Here is a 26,001-nt window from a genome sequence, read left to right on the forward strand (position 1 = left end):
TGCCATGCACAGATTCAAAAAGTACAATATTTCAGATAACTTAAAGTTGGTGTGCTCTGGAAAATAGGTTTCGATATGGTGATGATGTTTATATTTAGTGAATAAATTTTGTTTTATGACCTAGTAGCCTTTTACCTTAATGCTGCAAGGAATTATTTAGGTTTTAAGGACCTTCTCAGGAGATGTTAGGTGAAAATAACACTTGGAAACTAAAGCTATTATTATCATTGTTATTATTAATTTTCGATATGTTACAGGAAATTGGTGGAATTAGTATGGTTGGTTCATTCAAAAGCTATTCCAAAATATACCAGCAGATGGAGGAATCCTTTAATAAAAAGGGCTAAAGTGTTTTGCTGATGAGGTGTTGAAAGCTGGGCAGTAGCTTTTAAAAGCTCCATATTAAAGCATGGCAAAAGTAAATAAAAAATATAACCGTTCCTGAGTTAATAATTTTCAGAATGGCTCCAGAAGAAAGATAATATGAATTAATTGATAATATGAAGGGGAAAAAATGAATGCTGCATTTGTTCTTGCTTGATCTTTTTCCATCACAAGCCTCTTGTACAGCTTTTTTACTATTCTTTTTTTTTTAAAGATTTATTTATTTATTTATTTATTTATTTATTTATTTATTTATTTATTTATTTATGATAGAGAGAGAGAGAGAGAGGCAGAGACACAGGGAGAGGGAGAAGCAGGCTCCATGCCAGGAGCCTGACGTGGGACTCGATTCCAGGACTCCAGGATTGCGCCTTGGGCCAAAGGGAGGCGCCAAATTGCTGAGCCACCCAGGGATCCCCTCTTGTACAGCTTTAAGTTCACAGTTACTGAGTTCCCATTGGAGTATCTAGTTAGGCCCAAGAATTAAATTTTATTTCATATTCCATTTTATTTTATTTTTTTTCATGTTCCATTTTAAAGCTCCTCAGATGAGGAGCCTCAAAACTAAGATATTTGTGTGTTTTAGATCATAGCTTATTTGAAAAGGGGCTTTTTGTGTCTGAGGGCTTTGAGTCTTTGCATTCCTGGTGGCAAAGTGGTTACTCAATGGATGCAAAGTTTTTATGCTACCTTATAGATGTTCTGAGACAATCTATAAGATTGAGGTAGCCAGTATAACACCAATTTTGTGAATGGATTAATAATTGCTTTCAATTACAGAAGGGCATTCAAAGTAACTTCTTAAAATCTTCACTTTTACTAAGTAGTCTAAAGCAAGCTTTTATTTATACGCCATTTATTAGACTACATACTTTTTAACCCATTTGGCTTCAACTCAGGAAATGTTCCAGTATTAAAATAATATAAAATCAATCATCTTAACTAATTCTCTAGAATAAATCATTATTCACTATGAGCTTCAGCTGTTTGGGGATTTTTTATTTCTGCTGTGCTAAGCCTTGATTCATTTTGCCCAATGCAGTCAGTGTTCTGCTCTTCTATTAAAGAACATGACTATATCCGTAGCATACTAAATAAAAAAGCGTTTTTTGTTTTCTTTTTCTTTTCTTTTCTTTCTTTTTTTTTTTTTTTAGGGCTGCTTACTTTTGGTTGAGGTTATATGGAAGTATTAAAGCATGAGAAAAAACAACTTCAAAGTAATGGCTTGACAAAGTATTCTATTCTGAACCTTAAACAGAGATCATCCCATTTTAGCACCATGCCTGTATCTGTAAATCATTTCACAGTAGCATCTCTTTCTGTTTTAGGTGAAATGGAGACGGAAAGCCAGCCCAAGAGGCTCTTCCAAGGCACTACCAGTATGCTGTCTCCGGAGGCTGCTCAACTGTCTGATCTCAGTTCATGGTAAAAAATGAAATAAAAAAAAATGAAATCAAATCCAAAGGATGTTAGGGTATTATCTATTTAAAAAGAGCCACATCAAAAGCATATTGGAATCATTTGATATAATATTCAATTTTTTATTCATGCTCTCTAGAGGGGAAAGCTCCACGGAGGTACAGATAACATGGGGAAGAAAGCAGATCATTTGAAAGTCACTGAGCACACCTTTAAAAGTGTGTGTGTTTTTGGCACCTTCATCTGCCTTCCTAGCTCCTGTTAGGTCAGCCTCTCTCAGTAGGTGCTAATGGTGCAGGGGCGTGGTGACAGCTGGATGGTGTGAGAAAGAGTTTCTGGGTTGCTGTGGAAAATGTGCCTTGATCGTAGCTGCTCTGCCTGCATTTTGTATTATATCCTTTGGATGTAGCGGAGAGTACCGGCATCCTCTGAAGCATGACCTTTTCTGTTGTTATAAAATTTTTTTTAAGTTTTTGGGATATTCTGTCACAGTCCTAACTAGGGTTTTGTTTTTATACTAGCACTTCCTGATTCCTGTGGTCTGGTCACATAATTTTTTTTTTTAGTCTTACTTATCTGAGTTTAGGTATCTAAGGCCCTTCAATGTTTTTGTGCAAAAGTTACCTTCTTTTCATATGCCTGAAGTTGAGTACTTGGATGCCCACATACCTTTTGGAAGGAAGGGGCAGGGATAGTGGCAATGGCCAGGTAACATTTTGAAATCTTTCAGTCTGTATTTCTAATCAACTCACTGAGCACCCATGTTCTGGACACAATTGTGTAGTGCCTTTCAGGACTTTTTGTTCCCTGAGTTTTATAGGTGAGGGTCTTTTTTTAAAAGCCCAAAAGTGCATTCACTTTAAAAATACAAGGATGGTGCCCTCTAAATGGAAGAACTGTGTAAGTAATACTTATAAGATATAAGGATTAGAGATTCTTTCTTTCCAGATCACATATTCATTGTTTTGTGTAAGATAACTTGTACTTCTAGTTGACCAAGAAGTCACAGATTCTTCTAGTATTAGACTCGTTGATCAGTACTATTCTAACCTTGGAACAGATGCCTTTTAGATTATTCTAGCTATTTTCAGCCCCACAGTCTCTCTTCTCTCTCATCTATGTCTGTCCTTGGTAGCTCAGTGTGCTAATTTTGGCATAGAGTGCCTTTCCAGGTATGTAGATGATTGCAAAGAGAAAACTTCTAAAGCTTGTCAAGAGGACTAGTGGATGAAACCCTATACTTAGTGGAAACTGCCTATCACTTTTATGGTAAAGTGTATTTTAATATAGGCACATGACATTAAAAATAGCTTTGCTTACCCAGTTGCTAACCAAGTAACCAAGTTGGGGAAAAGATAGGGAAGACTTTTGATAAGCTGAGAACATACATTGTGAAGTGGGTTTAAAAAAAAAAAGTTTCATAGACTGTACAGGATGCCATAAAACAGATTCAGACAAATAAATAAGAAAGGAAAGAGGGGATCCCTGGGTGTCTCAGTGGTTTGGCACCTGCCTTTGCCCCAGGGCATGATCCTGGAGTCCTGGGATCGAGTCCCACGTCAGGCTCCCGGCATGGAGGCTGCTTCTCCCTCCTCCTGTGTCTCTGCCTCTCTCTCTCTATGTCTATCATAAATAAATAAATAAATCTTAAAAAAAAGAAAGGAAAGAGAGGGTCCGGGATTTACCAAGGATCTTTACCCCTTGTCCAGACATTTATTCCTCTGAATAGCAAAACTTGAGTAGTCAACGATGGTGGCTGCGGTGAGGGTCCTATTTCTGTTGTCACTACTCACATTATCCTTAGACCTGTGACTAGATATTAGAGCCCTGGGGACATCCACATTGGTGATCAAGGGCACTTTTTGATCCATAAAGACAAAAAAGTTTGCCTCACACTGGAAAGATTTGCTTTTATTCATGGCTAGTCATAGAGTGATAACAAGCCAACATAACAGTGTATGTTAAAATAAATTTATTACTCAAAATTCACAAAACTAAGTGTGAAAGGTATTTGAGTAACTAAACTTTAAAAGATGTTTTCAGTAAGTTCATAGCATCTGTACTCCTGAGGATATTAAAACTTAAAATTGCACTGACTTTTTGGACACTTTGTATCCTAATATTGCTGACATTTATGTCTGTAATGCAGAGATTCTAAACATGAGTTACTCATGATATGTGAAAATTGCAAACACTTTTTTTTTCTATCTCTGTAATGCAGTTTCATTGATCAGACATCGGTATTCTTAGAAATGAGGACAGAGACAGAGACTCTGTGTTCTGGATTCTGTTGCCAAGGATTGCGATCTACTTGATAACCAGGGAAACCATTTTTATACATTTTAGGGAGAAGAGGTACCAGATCATTAGCAGAGGGTATCTCCTCATTTAAATTGTCATACTTTGTTCCTGCCCCACTCTACAAAGAAAAGATGGATTTTAAAACTTTATTTTTTTTTTTTTATTTATTTATGATAGTCACAGAGAGAGAGAGAAAGGCAGAGACACAGGCAGAGGGAGAAGCAGGCTCCATGCACCGGGAGCCTGATGTGGGATTCGATCCCGGGTCTCCAGGATCGCGCCCTGGGCCAAAGGCAGGCGCTAAACCACTGCGCCACCCAGGGATCCCAAAACTTTAAATTAAACTTTACATATTAGATAATGGTCTTTCAAATCTGACATCTTTGAAGTGTAAATTAAGCGTGAAGTTTGAGTATGGACCTACTTGGGGTTTGTGTCCAGTGTGCCAACTACTGCCCAAAGGAAAAAGTAGGCCTGCTCTTTATATATTTTTTACTAGATGAAAACTTTGAGATCTTTGCCAGCCAAATCTGGGAAACCTTGTCAACCACAAGGCAGGAATTATGTCATTCTGCATTTAGTTCTTCTGAACCTCAAGAATTTGATCATAGCTTGGAATTACACCTTTCCATGGTGCTTTGATTCTTTTTGCATGTTGGGAATTCTTGTTATGCTCCTCGTTCCCTGAGGAACTAGATTATCTGTGGCTTGCTATATGAAATAAAGGAGTTCTGAGGGCCACTAGCCATGTAGTGAAGATTAAGTGATAGTCTGTTTCTCATACGGAAAAGGAAAAGTTCTCCCAAAAAATTTCTTGCCCAGTGCATCGTAGTGTTGGTGTGACTGCTAATTTAACCTTGACAGTTGTATTTTAACATTTTTCATTAGATTTCACTTAGTGATTTTCACATTATTTTTAATGGTATATGTATCATGGCAAGAGAGTTTAATCAGGAATATGTGATGTGTACAAAGAATATTTAATCGTGATTTATTGACTAATAGAACTGTATACATATACCTTGAACGTGTTTAAGGGAGCAGCTTAGACATCTGTGCTGGTACTTTTAAACTCCTGTCCCCAAGGTAACTGGAAATGATTATACTTAAATGTGTGATCTTAAAAACTTAGGAGTTAAATGCAGAAATATAATGTTGCATCTTTCTAAGGTAAGATGATTGAGGCCAGAAAACTTACCCCGTGGGCCTGTTTAGCCCACACCATGGGGCAGGGGATGCCCCGTAGTCTTACCTTATACCAGAATCTATTCAGGGCTTGATAGGGCTGTGGCTAATTTCTAGTCTATTTCCCTGCCTGTTCCTAATCTGATGGAACCCAGATTATTGACTGGACAAGGCATAAAGTGGCACCAGATGGTACCACTTTAATAATAGCATGAGTCACACTGGACATCCTGATTCTGTTGTTACTTTATCATTTGAATGTTTTAATGATTCTCTTATACTTGCATCCTTATTTTTTTAGACAGGGTACTACTTCAATAATCATAAGTATTTTTGGTTGTGCAGTTCAGATATTGCATCACTATACTCGGTGGCCAGAATGAATTAGAATTAGTTCATTTTTGATTTGTGTACTCCTGCGTCCAGTTCGGACTGTCTAGGTCCTTTGCTTTCCTCACACTGTCTGGGTCTCAGCCGTTAATCTAAGGCCCATTCACACCTCCATTAGAGTTTCAGCTAGGAAAGGAAAAAGATAAACTCAAATTGGACCATACTTTGTTGCTTTTAGAAGGCCTGGTAGAAGGTTGACAAGTGAATGCTATAAAAGTCACTTTTGTTCAGTGATCTCTCTATAAATAAAAAAATCATGTAAATCTTTTCTTTATGCAGATTTACTAACAGTAGGTAATCTATGACAGTGGGTAGTCTCTGCTTCCATGACCATGCATAGTAGTGTCAGATTTATTAACAGAAACTAGATTTAACAGATTTTAGTTTAGTGAAAATATCTGGTTAATGGTTTACCAAGTTCTGAATCTAAATTACACTGGAGCCTAAATGTAAGTATGCTATTTTACCATTAATGAACAAAATTTTTCATATGTTCATAGTTAATAATAGAAAAGAAGTTCCTGAAACGGAATATATGAAACAAAATATTCAGATTTGTATTATTTTTTCTCAGTAACTTCTTGGTAATTTCTCTATTAGCTTATTTCTTATTTCTCTTAAGGTAATCAACAGTGTTAGATGGGAGCTTTCTTCTCATGAGCCATGTTCTGTGTTTTTGAATGAATACAGGATTCACCTAAGCAAGCAGGTCTTATTACAAATGGAATCTTTTAACCCAGGGCTCACCATAAGTCTGGTGGTTGGAATAAGAAAGTCTTTATTTATATTCAGATTATCTGCTTGGTGGCCAAATTTTAATCTAAGCCTGTTTCTTCCTGCCAAGTAGCACAGAGCGTGTCCTTCGGCTGCCTGGCCAATATGTGCTTTAGGAAAGTAAATTCATTTTAATATTAGTCTAGGCAAAATGCTGCAGGAGGAAAAATCACATATGTTCCAAAGGCAAATATAAAGGTCTTTTGATTTTCCAATGCCTTAGATTATCTGTGTAACTTTCTTTCAGTAGTTTGAATAATTCATATTTTAGACGTATTTTACTATTGGGTTGAAAATATAGCAGTGCCAGCTAAATTTTCCAAACTTCTTACTTAAAAGTGCTGTTATTAATGATGCATTTCACAGCAGTGAGCTTAGAGTGGGAGTACCGTGGACTGTACTGTTTCCATTTTTATGTTTACTTTTCCGAAGCTTATTTGTATTCTGCCTCCACCTAAAAACAATCCACAGGCAATAGAAAAATAGCAGAGAAGTGGGGGGAAGGTGTTACATGCCATTGAGGTGGAGGGTAGGGTATCAGGCCTAGAAACTTCCAAATGTACCATGGGTTGCTTAACACTGGTAATATATTAACTCGGAGATCCATAAAAGTGATCATATTTAAGACTTCCTCCCCAAAAAAGAAAGATTCCCAACATTTAGCCTCAGAGCATATTAGACCAGGTTGGGCTTTTGTGAAAGAGCTAGTGACCAGACTTCAGCTAAAATCTATATTCCCTGATTCATTATTCCTTCTCCAATTCTACACTTGTATCCCTCTTCAAAATTAAAAAGTGTGTCTATGTGAATCCTAAAACTGCCTGACTACCTCTCAAGCTTTGTCTCTCATTGTGTTCTCACTCTCTGTACTTACAGCCACACTAGCCTGCTTTTGGCTCCTAAAACCACCCTTGCTTCCTCCCAGACCATACCTAGTTAATGCCTACTCATCTTTCAGATGACAGCTCAAGTGTCACTTTGAGGGAACGTGTTCCTCTAAATTAGATCGAATTACTCATGTTATATGCCCGCGGAGCCCTTTGTATCTTGCTTTTACTGCTTTGATCACAAATTACATATGTATTAGCACGATTACTTAAATGTCTTGTCTCCTGTACTGTAATATAAGTTCCATGAGGGCAGGGACCATGTCTGTCTTAGACACCATCGTATTTCTAATATCTAGCATACTTCCTGCACTTGGCAGTTAGTCAGTAAATATTAGAATAAATGAATGAGTGAAAAAGTGAATTCAGGCCAGATAGTGAGCATAGAATTTGTATGTTGGATTGATGGGACGCAGAGCCAGAAAGGCAACCTGGTGCGAAATTGTGAAGGCTGTTAATTGTGAACACTGAAGTAAGAAGCCAGGTTTATGAAGCAGGCTGGATGGAGGGTTGGCAGCCCTGAGAGCCTGGACTAGATGGGTAAGGCATCCCTGGGCTGGGTTCTAGAGGCTCTGATGCCCAAAGAAGGAGTTTGAGTGGAAGGATGGGAGCAGAAGCTAGCTGTGAGAATCAAAGAGGCAAGTGGAGGGTCAGAGTATTGGGTCCATGGCTAAAGAACATTCCTTTTAGCAGCCTAACTGGATAGTCACTGGAGGCTTGTAGAGACATCAGGGACACCTTTGTGTTCTGAAAGCAAGAGAAAAGGAAACTGTGTCCAAAATTCATCAAATTAGAAGAATTTAAAAGACAAACAGCAGAGGGAGAAATTTTTTAAAAATGTGTTTGAATTGAAAGCATCTTGGGAATGGGGAAGCAGTCCAATTTAGAGTAGTTGAATGCCTGTGTTCTGGAGCAGAGGAATGGTGAAGCAGTGTCCTTAGTAGGATACTTCAGACAGTCCAGGGTACCTCAATGAGTAACCATTCATCTTACTCGAAGGCTGATGGGAAGGGAAGAAGATAAATCTCAGGATAGCAATCTCTTGAGCTGAAGGTAAGGGAATACCCTCACGAAAATCATGACACATCAAGAGGAATGCTTCCTGTATTTTGGACATTCTGGTGCTTCCAAGAAAGCACTAAAGTGAAGCAGAACTTGAATGTCTTACTTTGGATTTCTGTGACCTTGTTTTTGCAGGTACCCAAATATAGTAGTACATTATGTAGTTCATTGCTGTTGCTTATGCTTTTTATTATTTACAAATGCTCTTACTGATTTGTGAGTTCTTGAAACTATGTCGTTGCATGTTATGTTTACCTTTACCCTGATAGATGCATCTGCTTATAATTCTTTTTGCTTTGTCCTCAGTTCAGATATTTTGGATGGCAGTAGTAGCAGCAGTGGCTTATCCTCAGACTCACTGGCTAAAGGCAGCACAACCGCAGAGTCTCCAGTAGCATGCTCCAATTCATGCTCTCCGTTCATCTTGATGGATGATCTCTCACCCAAGTGACTTACCCATTTCTGATTCAGTGTTTTAACTGCTGTTTCCTACATAAAACATTCAGTGAGGAACGCAGAGAACTTTGATCCATAATGAGGATTAAAGTGTGGCAGACCTAAACCATTTCAATGCCGTACTTTTTGGCATCTCTCTTCTCTAAAGTTCAATTTTACGAGTGTAGTGATCTTACTTATGTCTCTTATTGCTGATCTCATTTTGGCTCTAGTGACTAAATCTCAAATACTCATTTTTGATTGCTTAGAGCATATGTTTTTTTTCCTCAGTGCCTCAGAGAGCACCTATTTTAGAATCTATACGCTTAAGGAAAGCACTGATGTGTATTTTCGACAGAGGTTCTTTTTCCCAGCAGTGACACAACAGCTAAAGTTGATCAGAAATTCTCTTGCTTGAGAGATTTGTGGTTTGTTTTTTTTTCCTTTTTTTGTTCTCTGTTGACTACATAGTTTCAAATCTCTTTATTTCACAATAATAGATGGATTGCTTTCAATTATATTAAATTATTATTTTTCTGCATCAGCTTAAAGTACATTATTTTGTTTCCCTTTCCTGTTTGAGCTGCTTACTTGCCATTTCTCACAGAGGGGAAGAAACACATAGTCGCTTTCATTACTATCCATACCGCTTCTTTGCTGTTGGAGTGTATGACGTGAGGATTGATTTTAGTGCAGAGAATGTAAATGGACTGACAGGATGCCTGGATTACTCACCCACAGGTTCTTAGGCCTTAGCCACCACAGTTGATATTTTTCTTCCCAAACTTTTTGTTGCCCGAAGGAATATATAAAATATTGTTAATGTTTCTAGGTGGTGTTATCAAGGAGAAGAAATTCCTGCCTTGACCAGATGTGTGGAGCATCTACAAATGAATGAATAATGTTATTTACTCACAAAGCACTGTGTAGAAAAGCATACATGGAGCTTGACAGCTTGTTTCGGGTGATATTATGAGGCCTGAGGTGCCTTGGGGTACAGTGTTGTGCTGTAAAGATGGATGTCATAATGTAGGGTAGATTATGTGTCTGGTCACTACATACTGTTTCGATTGCTGCTTTTTTTCTGATTACTTTTTTGTCATTGGATTTGTTTGTTTCGTCAATGTGGTGAGTGAGTGCCGCTGCGGACCGTGTTTTGGTTATCATGTTGCCATCAGAGTCAGAATCCAGTTCTTGTCTGTGCTGCCTCATAGTAAGGGCCATTTAATATCGGGGAAACTTTTAGGAGCTGAAAAAGTCAATGTTACTGTGCATTCTGCTTTTCAGAAGCTGTTTGAGCTGTGAACAGTGTATATGATAGTAAGTCTGAGGTACCATAAGTTATTTAATTTTTAAAAGAGGAAAATCGTGATAGAGCTATTTAAAAAAACTGAGTGTAATCTATTGTTATTTATTATTTAAAACTGTGTAAAAATGTCTGATGTGATAGATATCTTTTAATGTTCAGACATCGTAGTTGGATTGTCTGTGTTTAATATGCAAATTTGCCTGCTAGGATCATAATATTCCACTTTTTAAATGAATGTAAGAAATGAAAACTACTGCCTTTGTGTCCTTTGAAGGCAAAGATTCTTGAATTTTAAAGGAAGATGATGCGCTTTGACGGTACTCAACAGAGTAGTAATACTGTATAGCTTGAAGGGAAATCTGTCCTCTTTGACTTACAAGAGAGCATCACATAGCTTGCAGTAAGTAGTTCTGTTCTGGCATCAGACGTGGTGTTTATTTTAAACTGTAATAACCACCACGATGGCCATTAATGGCTTTATTTTTTGTGTTGCTTTCACCTGTGAAAAGTCCATAAACTTTAAATCCTAATATCAATGTATATATTATGAAGAGTGTTCTCTAGTGTGCCATTTTAAAGAAAAATCACTTCGATGGTATTCAGTGTGTTTATTCTGTTTGTGAAAGAACCACATTCAGATGTTTCTGCCTATATAATGCCAAGAGATGGTTTTATCTTACATCTTTATAATTTATCCACCTTCGCCCTCCTGTCTTCTTTGCCTTAAAGGGATACTTCTGGCCATGATTTCTTGGCTCTAATTTAGGACTCATAAGAAACAACCTTTGGAAATGTGATGATATTTAAATTTCTTTTAAAATTCAGTGGTGGGTGAGAATTGGGACAGGAAAATGAAGTTGTTACAATAGTGTAAGAACTAGGAGATGAGATGAGTCACTTCATCGTTTAAACCGAGGTTCATTTTTATTGTTCAAATTGACTAGAAAGTTAAGTTTATGCAGGGGTTGTTTTGGAATAAATAAAAGATAGAGACGCTAACCTTCAGATGAGCTTTGTTGACAGTACTCCTTTATTTTTATATAAAGTCTAATATTTGAAAAGTGGTCATTATTATAAATTAAAATTCTCTCTTCCTATTCTAATATATCCTATTTCAGGCTTCTGTTTGAAAGCAAGTACAAGAGATGATATGATAAGAAAATCCTATAGATACTCTTTTTGCTTGACTAACTTATATAATCATACTGTTTCATGATAACTGCTTTTTGGAATAAATAATAGGAAGTTTTGTGAAATGCTGACCTTGTGTATATCTTAGAATGCAAATTTAATAAAGTGTGTACACATGCATAAAATTCTATAAAAGTTTTTCAAGTCTCTCTCTTTTATCATCACTAAGAACTATTTTCTGCCTCCGTGTCCCAGTATCGCGTTCTCTGTGTCTAATTGCAGTCAAGTTCAGAGTAAAATGTATTGGGAACACAGAAGAATAACCTTATTGAAGTTTGGTCTGTTACGCAAAACAAAAAAAGGAACCTCTCCATGTAATGTCAAACCTTCATGAGCATTTTGTATAATTGGACAATTTAGACAGTTTTTGCCAAGGCCACACATATTTCTTACTTCTTTTTTATTCTTTTCATGTTTTTTTTTACATATTCATAAGACTTGGTTGTTTTGAAAGAAGATGGGGGGATTGACAGGTTAGAAATTTTTTTAAAGCCTTTTATGCATGACTCAGGTTCTAAACACTCATTTTTCTTTTCAGTTTCTTAAAAACATGAACCGGTGTTATTTCACACTTACAGAAAAATAGCAAGAACAGCAGGGAGAATTCCTGTGCATCCTTCAGCCGGGCTGCCTGATTGTTAGCACCTAACCACGTTCACTTTATCATTCTCTCCCTCTCTTCCATATGGTGTGAATAAGTACTTAAGTATTCACATCTGAACCAACGGAGCAGTTACTGAAACGATACCCCATTACTTTTATGTGCCTTACCTGCTTCGGTGCACATTTCCTAAAGACTGGGACATTCTACACAGGCACATTAGAACTATCAAAATCAGGAAATCACCTTTGCTATACAAAACGACCATCTAGGGGATCCCTGGGTGGCGCAGCGGTTTGGCGCCTGCCTTTGGCCCAGGGCGCGATCCTGGAGACCCGGGATCGAATCCCACGTCGGGCTCCCGATGCATGGAGCCTGCTTCTCCCTCTGCCTGTGTCTCTGCCTCTCTCTCGCTCTCTGTGACTATCATAAAAAAAAATTAAAAAAAAACAACAACAACCATCTAACCTATAGACTCCATTCAAATGTTGCCTGTGGTCCCAATCATGCTCTTTTAGCCAAAAAGAAAAAAAAGTCTTTTCTTCTGACCCAAGAATCAACCCAAGATTATATGTTACACGTAGTTATTAGGTGTCTTTGACCTCCCACAATCTTGAAGCACCTCCAGCCTTGCCTTTGGTGATTTTCATATTTTTTGAAAAGTTATGGCCAATTTTGGAAAATGTCCCTTGATTGAGGTTTGACTGTTGTTTCCTAGTTATTAAAATTCAGGTTATGCATTCTGGGCAGAAGTACCACAGAAGCGATGCTGCCTTCTGTGTATTATTGTGGGAGGCACGTGATGTCACTGTCCTTTTACTGGTGATGGTAAATTTGATCCTTCACTTAAGGTGGTGTCTGCCAGATTTCTGTGCAGTTAATGTTTTGCCTTTGAAATTAATAAAAATATTTGGTATGGAGATACTTTGACAGTATATAAATATCCTGTTTTCTCACACTTTCACTCATCAGTTTTAGTATCCATTGATCTTTCGTGTTCGTGCCTTATGGTAGTAGGATGGCCGCCTAATGGTGACTCATTCTATCATTTTTTCCACATTTATTAGTTGGCATTCTAACTAAACATTTCTCTTCACCATTTATTTGCATCAGTGTGGACTTCTGGACTCCTATTTTCATCAGTGGGTTTTAAATCATTTTCATTATTGGGGCACCTGGGGGGCTCAGTCGGTTAAGCAGCTGACTCTTGGTTTTCAGCTCAGGTTATGATCTCAGGGTTGTGAGACTGAGCCTCACGTTGGGGTCCACACTGCGTGTGGAGTTTGCTGGAGATTCTCCCTCTCCCCCCACTCACACATGTGTGTGCTATCTTTCTAAATAAATAAAATCTTAAAAATCATTTTCAGGGATGCCTGGGTTGCTCAGCGGTTGAGCATCTGCCTTCGGCTCAGGTCATGATCCCGGGGTCCTGGGATGGAGTCCCACATCACACTCCCTGCATGGAGCCTGCTTCTCCCTCTGCCTGTGTCTCTGCCTCTCTCTCTGTAGCTTTCGTGAATAAATAAATAAAATCTTTTTAAAAATCATTTTCATTATTTTAATAATTCACATCTCAGATTTGGACAGTTGAGAATCCCTCCAAGCAGGCTCCTGTGTCCTTTTGACAAATCTCAGGGTTTTTGGAGCACTGTTTTGCTACCTGGCTTAAGATGACCCAGATTCATACTTTCCTTGCCCCTGCCTTGGGATCAGACATTTCTATAAGAAGCCCCGATTCCTTTTAGTGGAAAATGGTATTTCAAAGCCAAGGTGTAGGCACTAGGTGTAATCATTGCTATTAGGGCATTGTGGTTTAAAGGCTTTCTCAGCATAGAGAAAATATGTGTGGATGTGTGTACACACACACACACACACACACACACATATATATATATGTTCATCTATTAAAAATGAGTTCAAACAGCTACCTCTGATTCCAGTTCAACACCATAAGGTTCCTTCTAGCATCCACCCTATCCATATTTGTAACTCTGCTCTCTGATAGTGACAGACCTGGTTCCCTTTATCCTCAGCATGACTGCTCATTTCCCCTGTATGTAAGTGATTTCTGCCCCTGCCACGCTGGCTTCCTCCCCAGCCCCAGCCATCTCCTGATGCTGACCTTGAGGTCCCTCCAGTCCCACCAGCCCTGGCTGTCTCCACAGAAGGCAAAGGGAAGAAGGGCTCAAATACTCAGGTTTTAAATATTCCTAGCTTGCACCCCTCCCAGCTACCACCCCTAAGCTCCTCTTCCTGTGTGTTGAATTATTCACAGCTCAGGGATTTCTTATATTCATCAATTTTGCAACTACTTACCGAGCCCTGGGCTGGAAACTATGCAGATTACGTTCCTGCCTTCAAGTTGACCAGCCTGGTGCTGTAAAGGGAGCTACACTAGGCAGTGGAAGCGCTGGTGTGTGAAGCACTGAGTGCAGGGGCAGACAGAAGGAGAGCACCTAATATAACCTGGACTGCACTTCTGGAGTGCTTCCTGGAAGAGGTGACATGAAGCTGAATCTTGGAGAACAGACCGGGGGGCTGGTGGGAGTCAGGTAGAGGGAAATAGGGCACAGGTGCTATCATGGGAGGGAAGTAATTTGCTAATAGAAGAAAATGAGGCTGGAGAAACGGGGACCACATCCGGTTTTTAGGACTTGAGAGTCAGACTATGGAGGTGGAAGCTATGCATGTGGATGGAAAGTAGCGAGATTCATGGAGAAGAGGGTTAAGGACAAAATCCTGACAAGCGCCAACATGTAAGAGACAGGCTGAAGGAGAAATGGGATGGCAAGAGAGGTAGGAGAAAAACCTGGAGAAACAAGCTAATGCCGTCAGCAGAGCTAAGGAAGGAGTCGGCTCCCTGGTTACTTAAGATGAGGGCCAGAAACGTCCCATTGGGTCTGATCTTTAGGTCCCCTAGGGACTCATTAACATACTTTTGGTGAGGTGGAAGGGGCAAAGTCCAATTGATGTGGTGGAATAAAGGGAGCTGGGGTGGGGGAGTGGGTGCTTTTAAGAAATGGAGACAAGCAGCACAGTCTGTACTCAAATCCAACTTATTCCTTTTCTTCCAACTCTTGCTCAATTACAACTTCAAATCGCTCCCATTTTCTCTTCTGTACCCTTGGTGGCTAGCACTGTGTCCACAACATAACAGTTACTCAATAAAATTTTGCCCAACAGTGAGTAGGTAACCACATGCTCTAACCAACAGAGGGAGCCGAACTAAAAATCACTCTGATCTGTAGAGGGAGCCCAAAGGAAGAAAGAGTGGGAAGCAACCCCTGAGGAAGTGTTAACCACACAGTCTGACCTCTAGGAGGAGCCTCAAGCTTCTTGTGTTCCAGACACTCCTGAGGAAAACTTGCATGAGGAGCCTGGGAGCAGAAGTACCACCTTTAGGTAATTTTTATTAGTGTATAATACCTCATATGTACCTTCTGTTTGTGGCACATGGTATCGATTTCCTATTTCTGATAGTGATGTGAAGTTTTCTGCTGGCGTAAATTGAACAAACAATATTTTAAAATTCGTCTGTTTAAAACGTGAACAAAAAGTGAGTTCATAGGAGTAAAAGCACCTAGATACGGCCCAAATCTTCGAAGTAAAATCCGAATCAGAATTTAGAACCAGGGAAAGCCTGGGGTCACTGTGGTGTGTGGAACCGATGCTATGAAGAGGTTAAAAGCTGTTAAATCTGTGTGGAATGCTTTCCTTGGGTGCCTCTCGGATCCTCTCTCTCTCTCTCTGGGCTTCTAATTCTGCTTTTCTCCTGTGAGGTGTGGTAAGATAAGTCTGGCACCCCTGCTTTAGCTTCTGAGGGGGAGACACCCCTCTCTCGCCTTGAGGGTCGACGGAGAACTTGGTTGGGGCTAAGGGAAAAGGAACCTAAAGAGCACGTGAGGCCTGGTATGTTAGGTCCTGGTTTGCTCAGAACTGAGATGTTTCCTGGGGACTTTCAGTGCGAAAACAAGGCAGGTACTGGGCAAACTCAGACTATTCAGTTACCCTAAAAGGTTTCTTGCCTTTCCTAGGTGTGGTTTTCCTTCAGTTTCTTTCCTTACCTGTCTTCTGATTGGAAGAGTATTTAGGGCTCCAAAGCTAAGCTCAGAAGGTCAGCCTCAGAGAAAGAAGGTTCTGGTCACTGAGGCCTGTCTACTTTGGGCAAAGGAAATATCTGGTGTATAGAATTTCAAGTCATCTAGTGACTACACTGGAGTTTGAGGTAAAAGCCTGGGCTGGTGAAGTGTTTCTTTGAACCTGTTATTCAAGCATTTATCTCCCTCCAAGACCTATGGGTCAAGAGTGGCAGGAGGGGGACGCTGGCTGATGCAGGTGGTGGATCTAGAATTCTAGGATTTATAATCCTGAATGATGAGTAGTTTCTCCTCAAGGACAAAACTAATGTCTCACAGCAGTACTTAAAATTATTTTCTTTCTTGTATGTGTATTTTACTTCGTTATTTTTTATTTGTTTTAAAATGATCGGTTATGAAAAACTCACTATAAAAATTTCAAACCTCATAGAAGTATGCAAAATAAATAAACTCCTCCCCCGCAGCCTTCTTATCAGTAATTTAATAGTTTGATTTGTATACATAATTAATCTGTTTATACATTTGAAATGTACTTGTAATAGATAAGCATGCATACTTTAGAGATTTTTATTATAGCATACATACAAAAGAGGGTACTGCTTCATGAATGAGCACAAACTGGATGGTCTGTGGAATGTTCTGGAATGTTCTGTGTGACTTGGGTGATGGTTACATGGGTTTATTCAGTGTGTGATAATTCATAGACTGAATGGCTAGAAGTGAGCATTAGGGGGCGCTTCAAGAGTTCTGGAATTTTCTGTGACATGGGTGATGGTTAAATGGGTTTGCTCAGTTTGTGATAATTCACAGAGTGTTAAATGGCTGGAATTGGCATTAGAGGGCGCTTTAAGTGTTCTGGAATGTTCTATGTTGTTTGTGATAATTCATAGAGGGTGAATAGCTGAAGTAGGCATTAGGGAGTACTTTAGGAGTTCTGGAATGTTCTATGTTGACCCGGGTGATGGTTTATGGGTTCATTTTTAGCAACCGTATATTATTCCCTTGTACAAACATTCCATAATTTATCTAATCCTTAATTGATGGTCATTTAGGATCTTGATAATTTATTAGTGTACATAAGTAGTAACATACATTTATTTTCGCTTCTGTAAGTATTTCTGCAGGAGAGAGTTTTAGAAGTGATAAATTGTTGGGTCAAAGTGTATGTGCATTTTATTCATTATTTTCCTTTTGTAAAGGTAATACAAGTTCAGTGTAAAAAATTCAAATAGGAAAAAGGGCATATAGAAAAAAAGTCAGTCTTCCTTCTCCTTTTGACCTCTAGTTCCATAAGATCCTTCCTCAGAAACAACCAGTGTTACCAGGTTCTGGTGGGGTTTTTTCCAGAGACAATTTGTGCATTGCATATGCATTTACATATTTTATAGGCACTGCTTAAAACCATACCTTCAAGACTTTACCAATTTATAAATTCTCCTGTAGGGTATGAGAGTTCTCATTACCCACTAGAGATGATTTAAGGGTTCTAGAAAGATTTGAGTAAAAGAAACAGATTTTAGGGGCACCTGGGTGGCTCTGTTCAGGTAAGCATCTGCCAGCCCCACGTTAGGCCCCCTGCTCAGTGGGGAGTCTGCTTTTCCCTCTTTCTCTGCTGCTCCCCCTGATTGTGCTCTCTTTCTCTGTTTCAGATGATAAAATTTAAAAACTAGATTTTATTCATGTATTTATTCACTTATTGGAGATACATTCACGTTTCAAAATTCTGTAGGTACAAAAGAGCAGTGAAATGTCTCCCTCCCATCCTCATCCCCCAGCCACCCTAGCTTATCTTCCCCAAAACAGTTTTCAGTTTCTCATGTATCCTTACAGAGTTTGCATATGCAAACAAATACATCAGTATTTTCTTTTTACCAAAGTTTTACACAGACGATATCATTGTTTTTATGAGCTATGACTATGTATTCTCTCCCTCCCCCACTGCCAGCCCCCAAACCATAGTGCCTTATAACAATAGTTGTTCGTTTTTTTCTCAGGAGTTTATGGGCAGGCTGGAAAGTTCTACTGTTCAGGACCAGGCTCAGCTGATCTCAGTTGATCAGTTGGTCTAGAATGGTCTTAGCTGTGATAATTCAGCTCTATTCCACAGCGCTTGTCACCTTCCAGCTTACTCTTAATTGTGGTGCCATGTTTTCCCAGGAACAGAAGCACACAAGGCCTCTGGGAGCCTAGGCTTGGACCTGCACACCATAACTTCTTAAATTTAATTGATCAAGGCAAGTCACAAGGCTAGCCTAGATTCAGGGATGTGAGGAGCTATAAAGTCATCTTACAAGGGATGTGGGTTTAGGGAAGGGAAGAGGTAAGGTCATTTATTCCATTAAACAATGCTATAGGTAGATACACTCTTTTTCCCTAACAGTATATCATATATTTTGAAGATTATTTCATATTAGTCTTCAAAGTGCTTCTTTGTTGTTTTTTTAAAAATTATTTTTAATTTTTTTAAAGATTTTATTTATTCATTCATGAGAGAGACAGAGAGAGAGAGAGAAGCAGGCTCCATGCAGGGAGCCCGATGTGGGACTCGATTCCGGGTCTCCAGGATCACGCCCTGGGCCCAAGGCAGGCATTAAACCGCTGAGCCACCCAGGGATCCCCTATTTTTAATTTTTATTATTGTTTTAAGATTTTATTTTTATTTAGTCATTAGAGACACAGGAAGAGAGGCAGAGACATGGGCAGAGGGAGAAGCAGGCTCCCCTTATGCAGGGAGCCTGATGCAGGATTTGATCCTGGAACCCCGAGATCATGCCCTGAGCCAAAGGCAGACGCTCAACCACTGAGCCACCCAGGCGGCCCTGTTTTTTTTTTTTTTAATTCCATTTTATTTTGCTGGTTCCATTTTGTTTTAAAGATTTTATGTATTTATTCATGAGAGACAGAGAGAGAGAGAGAGAGGCAGAGACATAGGCAGAGGGAGAAGCAGGCTCCATTCAGGGAGCCCGATGTGTGACTCAATCCTGAGACTCCAGGACCATGCCCTGGGCCAAAGGCAGGTGCTCAATCACTGAGCCTACCCAGGCTTCCCATTGCTGGTTCCATTTTGGAGGAAATTTGGATTATTCCCAATCTCGTTATTATTTAACAATGCTGCAGTGAATAATACTGATCATATGTCAGATAAATTCCTAGAAGTGGAACCACTAAGTCAAAGGGTATGTGTACTTGCGATTTTGATAGATATGGCCAAGTTCAATTAAAACTTTTTTTTCAGGGCACCTGGGTGGCATAGTTGGTTAAGTGGCCAACTCTTGGTTTTGGCTCAGGTCCTGAGACCAAGCCCTGAGGGGAGCTCCACGTTCATCGTGGAGTCTGCTTAAAAGATTATCTCTCTCTATGGGACACCTGGGTGGCTCGGGTGGCTTTCTCTGTGTGTCTCTCATGAATAAATAAATAAAATCTTAAAAAAAAAAGATTCTCAAAAAAAAAAAAAAGATTCTCAAAAAAAAAAAAGATTCTCTCTCCCTTTCCCCCTCCCCTCCACACTCTCATTCTCTCTCTTAAATAAATAGATTTTTTAAAAAGATTTTATTTATTTATTCCTGAGAGACACAGGCAGAGGGAGAAGCAGGCTCCATGCAGGGAGCCTGATGTGGGACTCGATCCTAGGACTCCAGGATCACACCCTGGGCTGAAGGCAGGCACTAAACCGCTGAGCCACCCGGGGATCCCAATAAATAGATCTTTTAAAAAATACTTCAACTTCTTACTTAGAAAAAGGTTGTAAAGCCTATAGAAAAGTTGAAAGAGGGATCCCTGGGTGGCGCAGCGGTTTAGCGCCTGCCTTTGGCCCAGGGCGTGATCCTGGAGACCTGGGATCGAATCCCACATCGGGCTCCTGGTGCATGGAGCCTACTTCTCCTTCTGCCTATGTCTCTGCCTCTCTCTCTCTCTCTGTGTGACTATCATAAATAAATAAAAATAAAAAAAAAGAAAAGTTGAAAGAATAGCTCAATGAACACCTATATACCCTTCACAAAAATTAAACATTTCGTTAAGTTTTTTTAAGATTAAGGGCACCTGGGTGGCTCAGTCAGTTAAGCATCTGCCTTTGGGTCAGGTTGTGGTCTCAGGGCCCTGGGATCGAGCTCCTCATCAAGTTCCCTGCTCAGCAGGGAGTCTGCTTCTCCTTCTCTCTCTCCCTCCCTCTCCCTCTGTCGCTCCCCTTGCTTATGCTCTCTCTTCTCTCTGTGTCAAATAAGTGAATAAAATCTTTTAGGACGCCTGAGTGGCTCAGCGGTTGAGCGTCTGTCTTTAGCTCAGGGCATGATCCCAGGATCTGGGATTGAGTCCCACATCAGGCTCCCTGCATGAAGCCTGCTTCTTCCTCTGCTTGTGTCTCTGCCTCTCTCTTTCTGTGTCACAAATAAATAAATAAATAAATATTTTTTTAAAAAGTAAATAAAATCTTTTTAAAAGAAGATTTTTAAAGATTAAACATTTGTTTACCTTTTGCTACCTTTGTTCTCTCTCATGTCCTTTTTCTCTTCCTTTCTCTCATCTTCCCCCCCACCAGTATGTACACACATATTTTTGTGAACCATTTGAAATTAAGTTACAGCCATCAAGGCACTTTTTCAGATACTTTTCCATCCTGCATTGCCGAAAAACAGAGATGTTTGCTTACATAATCACAATTTTGTTAGCAGAACCAAGATATTTAACATCAATAAGATAATTTTATTTAATTTGCAGTCCATATTCAAATTGCTCAAATTGCCCCAAGAATCTCCTTTAGAGCTTTTCTTTTTTTAGTTGAGAATCCAAAATTCAGGATCAAAGGTCACGTAAATTCATCTAGTTGTCATGTCACTTTGTTTTATTCTTAAGATTTAAATTTATTTATTTATTTACATTTTTAAAAGATTTTATTTACTTATTCATGAGAGACAGAGAGAGAGGCAGAGACACAGGCAGAGGGAGAAGCAGGCTCCATGCTGGGAGCCCCATGTGGGACTCAATCCCAGGACTCCAGGATCACGCCCTGAGCCAAAGGCAAAGGCTCAACCGATGAGCCACCCAGGTGTCCCGAGATTTAAATTTTAAAAAAAATAATTTTACACCCACTGTGGGGCTTGAACTCACAATCCCAAGTTCAAGAGTCTTATGCCCTACTGATTGAGTCAGCCAGGTGCCCCTTTAGTTTTCCTTAATACAGAACAGTCTCCCACTTTTTTCATCTTTCATGAAATATTTATTTTGAAGTGCCTGGGCCAGTTATTTTTGCATAATGTCTCGTAATTTGGATTTTTCAGATTGTTTCCTCATGATCAGATTTAGTGAAACAAACGTTTTAAGCAAGAATACTATATAGGTGAGTCCTATTGCACCACATAAGGAGGTAGGTGACATTGGTTGGTCCACTAGTGATGCCAAGTTTGATCAGTTGGTCAAAGCAGTGTTCTCCAGATTCTTCCACTGGAAGGGCACTCTTTCCCCTTTGTAATGAATAAATTGACATTTTAAATTAGGTGTGATCATGTACATTCCCTATTCTGCAAAGACTTTTCACCAAATAGTTTTAGCATTCACTAGTGATGCCTATCTGAATCAGGGTTATTTTTTTTTTCAGGGTTATTTTTTTAAAGATTTTATTTATTTATTCATGAGAGACACAGAGAGAGAGGCAGAGACATAGGCAGAGGGAGAAGCAGGCTCCCTGTGAGGAGCCTGATGTAGAACTTGATCCCAGGACCCTGGGGTCACGACCTGAGCGAAAGGCAGCCGCTCAACCACTGAGCCACCCAGGTGACCCCAGATTTTTTTAAAGATTTATTTATTTATTATATAGAGAGAGCATTAACAGAGGGAGGGGCAGAGAGAGAGAAAAGCAGACTCCCCTCTGAGCTTGGAGCCCGACATGGAACTTGATCTTAAGACCCTGAGATCATGACCAGAACCAAAATCAAGGGATGCCTGGGTGGCTCAGCCATTGAGCATTTGCCTTTAGCCAGGGTGTGATCCTGTGGTCCCGGGATCAAGTCCCACATTGGGCTCCCTGCTTGGAACATGCTTTTCCCTCGGCTTCTGTCTCTGCCTGCCTCTCTCTCTCTGTCTCTCACGAATAAATAAAATCTTTACAAAAAAAAAAAACCCGAAATCAAGACTCAGATGCTTAATCAACTGAGCCACCCAGGTGTTCCCTGAGTCAGTTTTTCATGGTGGCTACAAAATGATGTTTTCCTATTTTTGTCATTCCTTCCACATCTATTAGCTAGCATTCTGTTAAAGAAAGCTGCCCCTCTTCTTTTTGCATATCACTTCAAATTATTTTGTTAAATTAGTATTCAATGTGTTATAACCTGTTACTATTATTGTATTGGCACATGAACAGACAGATCAATGAAATAAAGCAGAAGGTCCAGAAGTAGATACAGGTATATATGTAATTTTAATATATAATAAATACATAAATACCATATATAATCTAATAATATAATAAATATAAAACATATATTATATCTAAATGAATATATCGTTATTATATATTTAATATATAATAATACCCAAATCACTGGGGCAAAGATGAACTTTTTAATAAATGCTATTGGGATAACTGGATAACCACATAAAATAGATAATTTGGTTCCACACCTCACACTGTATACTGAAGTAAACTCCAACTGGATATGAATATAAAAAAATAAAGCCATACAAGTACTAGAAGAAAACCTGGGTATGAGGAAAGCCTTTCTACATAGGATTCCAAATCCAGATGTAATGAAAAAGATGGAAAATAACTACATAAAAATGAAAGTAAAAACCTTTTGCATGGCAAAACCACATAAGCAAAGTCAAAAGCAAGATGACAAAACTGGGAGAAAAATACCTCTACCATATACTATGTGAATACTATTTCCCCAATGCATAGAGAACTCTGGAATTTCATGGGGGGGGGATACAGTGCTAAAAATGCCAAAAGGAAAATGGGTAAAAACATGAATACACAGTTCACAGAATAAATAAATGACCTTTACATGTATGAAAAGATATTCAATTTAACGCATAGCAAAGGGAGATGTAAATATAACTTTAAAATACGCAGTCAACTTGACCACGTGGCTCCCTTGGGGAGAGAGCTGAACAGTTGACTGAATGAACTATGGGTCCTGCCACTTCATAGTCAAATGAATGACTGGGTGAATCAGATGGAGGCAACATTCATGGTTTCTTTAGTTCCTTCTCTCCACTCTGTTTCAATTCCTACTTTAAAAAAAATTATTCATGAGAGACACAGAGAGAGAGGCAGAGACATAGACAGAGGGAGAAGCAGGCTGCCTGTGGGGAGCCTGATGCAGCACTTGATCCCAGGGCCCCAGGATCATGACCTGAGCTGAAGGCAAACCGCTCAAGCACTGAGCCACCCAGGTGTCCCTCTACCCGTTTTTTTTTTTTTTAAGATTTTATTTTTTTATTCATGAGAGACACACACAGAGAGGCAGAGACACAGGCAGAGGGAGAAGCAGGCTCCATGTGGGGAACCTGATGTGGAACTCAATCCCCAGACCCCAGGATCATAACCTGAGCCGAAGGCAGACGGGCAACCACTGAGCCACCCAGGTTCCCTCTACCTGGCTTTTATAGCAAAATCTCTCTCTTATTTTTTTCTCCCAGACTTCCATCTCTTGTCCATTTGTTACCTAAAAGTAAAGCGTTAAGCAAGGCCCATCAGCATAAAATCAAAAAGAGGAGTTGTCAGCATGAAAGGGAAATGAGCTAACAATTAAAAGTGCTGGGAAAAGTCCTGCTTTGTTATCTTTCTAGAATTATTTTCTCACGCACCCAAACAAGAAAACTGGAGAGTAATTTATTGCTAAGATCATTCCTACATCTGTTTGATCTCATTGCTAGAATTGCTCCCTACAGTTTTGCTGTAAACCTCCAGTGTTTTAGCTTTCCTTTTGTGAGCTCACTTGGGAACTCGAACAGCTATAACTTCGGTTCTTCAAGAAAATGCATCCCAGGCACTCAAAAATAAATACGTCAATAAACATTTGATATGCAGCACAATTTTAAGTAGGGGGATTGCATGTTGATGGAATTTGCTAATGAGCCTTCAGCACTTGTACTTTCTTCTCTATGACTAGAAATCCTGTGTTTTTCTATTCCACTTAATTTTTTCACGCGTAGAATGAGGCTTTCTTCAAATGTTGATTTTGACCTCAGATCTTGAATGAGTCACTTGATTTTTTCAAGCCCAGAAAAACAGTCTTTCCTCCAGACAGTTATTGTAAAAGGAGCCTCTTGGTAGTAGATCCTATTTTCTCTAATATTGTAATTATAGATTTATCCAATAAATGTTACTTGGAAATTTCGCTCAGTTGAAAGGTGAAAAATCACATGTATTAGACACGAGAAGTTTGACTCTGTTACAAATCTATTTGTGCATATTTAAGAGTTTTGTTAGCCTATATAAATAAGCACGCTGCTTAGCAGCAGTTGAAGACAGTAAAACAACACTCTGCAGGGTTGTTGTTTTTTTTAAGGTTTTGATGAATGTGAATACAAATTGAATTGGGACAACAAATGAAGGGTTTGAAGTTAAAATTGAGGTAGTGATAATTTACTGTAAATGTACTTTATCGTTGTTGGAGAATAAATGAAAAGCAATGGAAAATAGAACATTTTAAAGTGAAAATAAAAATCACCCTAAATATCCCAGGTAGAAATTGCTCTAAGTTTGTGGGTTTTCCCTACCTAATTGAGTCCAGGCTCTAAACACAATATCTGAGGCTATCAAAAGGCTTAAACATTGTGAATATTTTTTAAAGAAATACTCATTCAGGGTATTTAGGTTATACGAGTTGACACACTACAGTGATGCATGGTTTGAGAATCTGTGTCTAGAAATCAATTCATAGAAGTCCTGTTTCAGTTACCTGCAGATGTCAGTGTGGATCTGAGTGTGGTTCAGCAGTTTGTTCCAGATGATGGTGAACAGTTGAAGTCCAGTTGTGAACCAGTTGCTTATTACACAAACACCAGTTTAGTTTGGATGAGAAATGTGAGCTGCAAGGGCCTTAAGTTGCTGAATTTCTTTTTACAACATTTTCATAAGCATGGATATATTCTCTAGTCACAGAGTTCACAGAAGATTATACTCTCTTGTTCCCACCCCTGGTTGTTTGACCAGGCTTTCTTAAATTTGTTCTAGTACTAGAGCAGTAGGGTTGATGTAGTTGGGTTTTATGAAATTTGACATCAACCCACATGGCAAGTCTGAGGGATATATTGCAAGCTGTGTTGGTTCCCTTTCTGCTGTTATCCTGTATTTAAACAAAGTTTTTTTTAAAAAAAAGATTTTATTTATTTATCCATGAGAGACAGAGAGAGAGAGAGAGGCAGAGACCTAGGCAGAGGGAGAAGCAGGCTCCATGCAGGGAGTCTGATGCAGGACTCAATCCAGGAACCTAGAATCATGCCCTGAGCCAAAGGCAGATGCTCAACCGCTGAGCCACCTAGGCATCCCTAAACACAAAGTTTAAAACCAGTAATTCTGGGTTGCCTGGGTGGCTCAGTTGGTGAAGTGTCTGTCTTCAGCTCAGGTCATAATCCCGGGGTCCTGGCATCGGAGCCCCTCATTGGGCTCCGTGCTCAGCAAGGAACCTGCTTCTCTCTCTTCCCCTCTCTCTTGCTCTGCTCTCAAATAAATAAAATCTCTCTCAGCTCTCAAATAAATAAAATCTTTTTATAAAAACCCAATAATTCCAACTCTCAGCATCATCTTTGCCATTCTTTCCTATTCCCTTCTCTTCTACAGGATTCCACTCTCATCCGACTTCACAACATAAAAAGTCAGTGTTTATTAAGCTAGAAAATTCTCAGAGAGTTGCAATGGCTCATCGTGGCAATGCCCTGTTCTTTCTTGGGCCATGACACAAATCTACCATCTGTTTCATAAGCTAGCGAGCTTCCTCTCAGCTATAATTTGCTATATATATTGGT

General features: G+C 39.3%; 1 protein-coding gene and 1 non-coding gene across 7 annotated transcripts in view; both read left to right on the top strand.

The window, feature by feature from the left end:
• PABIR2 (PABIR family member 2) overlaps positions 1-26,001 on the top strand; it is a 215,053-nt gene that overhangs the window by 10,838 nt on the left and 178,214 nt on the right. For 3 of the 6 annotated variants that reach the window (XM_072817349.1, XM_072817346.1, XM_072817352.1), the window contains one exon: positions 1,713-1,809. In XM_072817349.1, coding sequence (XP_072673450.1) covers positions 1,713-1,809 — 97 coding nt within the window. Of the gene's footprint in view, positions 1-1,712; positions 1,810-8,708; positions 11,473-26,001 lie in introns of those variants that run through there. The other 3 variants (XM_072817351.1, XM_072817350.1, XM_072817348.1) reach the window with 2 other exon arrangements.
• LOC140628959 (small nucleolar RNA U109) lies at positions 4,753-4,892 on the top strand. The gene has a single exon (XR_012026870.1). It is a non-coding gene; the product is annotated as a small nucleolar RNA U109 (small nucleolar RNA).

Source organism: Canis lupus, chromosome X, assembly GCF_048164855.1.
Source record: "Canis lupus baileyi chromosome X, mCanLup2.hap1, whole genome shotgun sequence".
Classification (NCBI taxonomy): domain Eukaryota; kingdom Metazoa; phylum Chordata; class Mammalia; order Carnivora; family Canidae; genus Canis; species Canis lupus.